The sequence below is a fragment of the Castanea sativa genome, chromosome 5, assembly GCF_040712315.1.
Source record: "Castanea sativa cultivar Marrone di Chiusa Pesio chromosome 5, ASM4071231v1".
NCBI classification, from domain to species: Eukaryota; Viridiplantae; Streptophyta; class Magnoliopsida; order Fagales; family Fagaceae; genus Castanea; species Castanea sativa.
Window position 1 is genome coordinate 64,623,073 of NC_134017.1, and position 3,137 is coordinate 64,626,209.

Below are 3,137 nucleotides of genomic sequence, written 5' to 3' on the forward strand. Positions count from 1 at the left end.
AAATTTAGGGAGTTGCTAGTTGCTGCTATTGTTATGCATGAATTACCATTTCGTTTTGTTGAGTATACTGCCATAAGAGCTATATTTTCTTATTTATGCCCTGAAGCTACCATTATTACTAGAAATACTGCTAGGGCTGATTTAATTAAGATGCATAGAAGGGAGAAAGAAAAGATTAAATTCATGTTAAAAGATGCTCCAAGTAGAATTAGTTTAACATCTGATTTATGGACTTCTGTAATCACTGATGGATATATGTGCATTACTGCACATTTCATTGATAAAAACTGGGTTCTACAAAAAAGGGTGTTGAATTTTTGCTTTATGCCTCCACCACACAATGGAGTTTCTTTGTCTGAGAAAATGTATAATTTGCTTTGTGAGTGGGAAATTGAGAACAAGGTGTTCTCTATGACATTAGATAATGCCTCCTCTAATGATGTTTCTGTTAACATCTTGAAAACTCAGTTGAGTATTAGGAAAGCACTTGTTTGTAATGGTGATTTTTTTCATCTTCGTTGTTGTGCTCATATTCTTAATTTAATAGTACAAGATGGCTTAAAGGAGATTGATATTGCTATCCAAAAAATTCGAGAAAGTGTTAAATATGTGAAAGGTTCACAAGTGAGGAAGCAAAATTTTTTAGAGTCGGTGAATCAAATGTCTTTAGATGGTAAGAGAGGCTTAAGACAAGATGTTCCCACTAGGTGGCATTCTACCTTTCTTATGATTGAGAATGCTCTTTACTACAAGCGCGCTTTTTGCCACTTAGAATTGACAGACTCTAATTATAAGAATTGTCCCACTATTGATGAGTGGAGTAAGGTAGAAAAGATTGACAAATTCTTGGCTGTTTTTTATGATGCTACTTGTGCATTTTCTGGAACCAAATATCCTGCTGCCAATTTGTACTTTCCATCAGTGTTCATGATTTATCTAACCTTGAGGCAACAAATGGAGAACGAAGATGAGTATATGAGAAGAATGGCAGTCTAAATGCTTGCCAAGTTTGAGAAGTATTGGTTGGACTTCAATGTACTACTAGCTATAGCAATTACTTTGGACCCTCGTTATAAGCTTCAGTTTGTGGATTTTTGCTATAAGAAGCTTTATGGATATAGTGGTTCCCCTGCATATTTAAATGTGCGTGAGAAACTATTTTCTCTTTACTTGGAATATGCAAGTAATGCTCCTACAACATCAGCAACTACTGGAAAACGTGGTGGAAAGGTTGTTCATGTGAGTCCAATTCAATCTTTTAGCAAAGAGACTAGAGCAGTTATGCAAGTAAAAAATTATTTTAATTTATTATGTTATTTTATATTGCTATTTTTTATTTTAATTTAATAAGTTATTTGCTCTTTTGTAAGAGTGATATTTATCGACATTGTTGTTTATTTAGGAATTTGATTCATTTGAAATTGATGAAGAGTCTGCCCATTCACAAAAAAAGTCTATTAGAACTCTATTTGGATGAGCCAAGAGTGGACAGGCGTGTAAACTTAGATATTCTCTCATTTTGGAAAGCAAATTAGTTCTGATTCCCTGAATTAGCTTCCATGGCTCGTGATGTTTTGAGTGTTCCTTTTTCTACTGTTGCCTCAGAGTCTACTTTTAGTGTTGGTGGGAGAGTGATTGATCAATTTAGGAGTTCATTGAGGCCGGACACTGTTGAGGCATTGGTTTGCACTAGAAATTGGTTGTATGGAGAGAAAGGTAATCTTATTTGTTTCATTAGTTATTATTACTCTCACATTATTATTATTTAGTTCTTGTAAAACTGTTGAGGCATGATCATATTTTGTAACTACTAATACTTATTTATTTTCATTTTTTTGGCATAGAACTTGCACAAATGAAATTGGATGAGCTTATGGAAGATGTTATGAATTTGGACATCAAAAAAGAATCTATGGATGATAATCGTGGTCATAGTCAAGATTAGTCTACTGTTTGCTCAAATTTTTTCAATATTGATACTTAGCATTTGGCGAGTTCTAAGGATATTATATTTTTGTTGAACTATGTTATTTTGTTTTTGTTAAACTATGTTATTTTGAATTTGGGCTGAAGTGTTGCACTTCTTTTGGAGTGTAAAGAACTTATTTCTAGATGAATATTATATTTTTGTTGAACTATATTGTTTTGAACGTTGGTTGAAGACTTGAAATGTATGCATTGCTTTTTGGGATGTAAAAAAATTATTTCTAGATGAATGTTATATTTAATATTATGCAGGTTGAAATGGGTTGTGTTACATTCGTATCAACCCAACACGACTCATTTATTAAGCGTGTTAAATAGGTTGGGTCAGGTCAACCCGCCTTATTAATAGGTCGGGTTAGGGTTGAAGGATCCTGACACGATTATTAAATGGGTCGGGTTAGGGTTAAGTCATTTAGTAGAATACCCTTACCTCGACTCGACACGACACGAACCGGACACGCTAACCCGAATTGACACCCCTAGTTGCCGCAAATCCCCTCTTGTACTTCTCTCATGACGTACTCCACCTCTTTGGGGCTTAAACATCTTAGGTATGATCAGGTGAAACCCCTCTTATACAGGATGTCCTTTATCAAGACGAATCGCGCCGACTGGACCTTCAGCTTTCTTGTTGCTTCCTTCCCGTCAGGCAACGTGCCATCTTTTAAGTAAGAGATTAAGGGGGTGGTCCAATTGCCTTTAGAACCTATCTCCTGCACATCGACGACATCTATCAGTGGTGAGAGTTGAATAAAGGAAAGTACCTTGTCGGGGGTCATCATATATTCCGCCAATGCGGCTTTGGCAAGACAATCGGCTTGCTCGTTCTCTCCTCTTGGAATTTGAACTATCTTGGCTTGTAACTCATTTACCCTTCTTTTTGCTTGCTCTAAGTACCTCTTCATCTTTTCACCCTTACATTCATAATCACCGTTCACTTGATTTGTGACAACCTGGGAATCATAATGGTTAACCATATTCGCGGCCCGTACTACTTTAGGGAGATCTAGCCCCGCTATTAGGACTTCATACTCTGCTTCGTTGTTAGTTGTAGGGAAGTCAAGACGGACCATGCATTCGATCTTATCTCCTTCTGGAGATTGAAGTACGACCCCTGCTCCATCATCTTGTCTGTTGGACGATCCATCCAT

General features: G+C 36.4%; 1 protein-coding gene across 1 annotated transcript; it reads right to left on the reverse strand.

Annotated features, from left to right (window-relative positions):
- Positions 1–2,543: 2,543 nt before the first annotated feature.
- On the reverse strand, positions 2,544–3,137 carry LOC142635617 (uncharacterized). Its single transcript, XM_075809752.1, has one exon. The coding sequence runs from the start codon at positions 3,135–3,137 to the stop codon at positions 2,544–2,546; it is 594 nt and encodes a 197-aa protein (XP_075665867.1).

Bases quoted from the DNA above. Each gene is read 5' to 3' on its own strand.
- LOC142635617 (XM_075809752.1), bottom strand. From the start codon at position 3,137: ATGGATGGATCGTCCAACAGACAAGATGATGGAGCAGGGGTCGTACTT.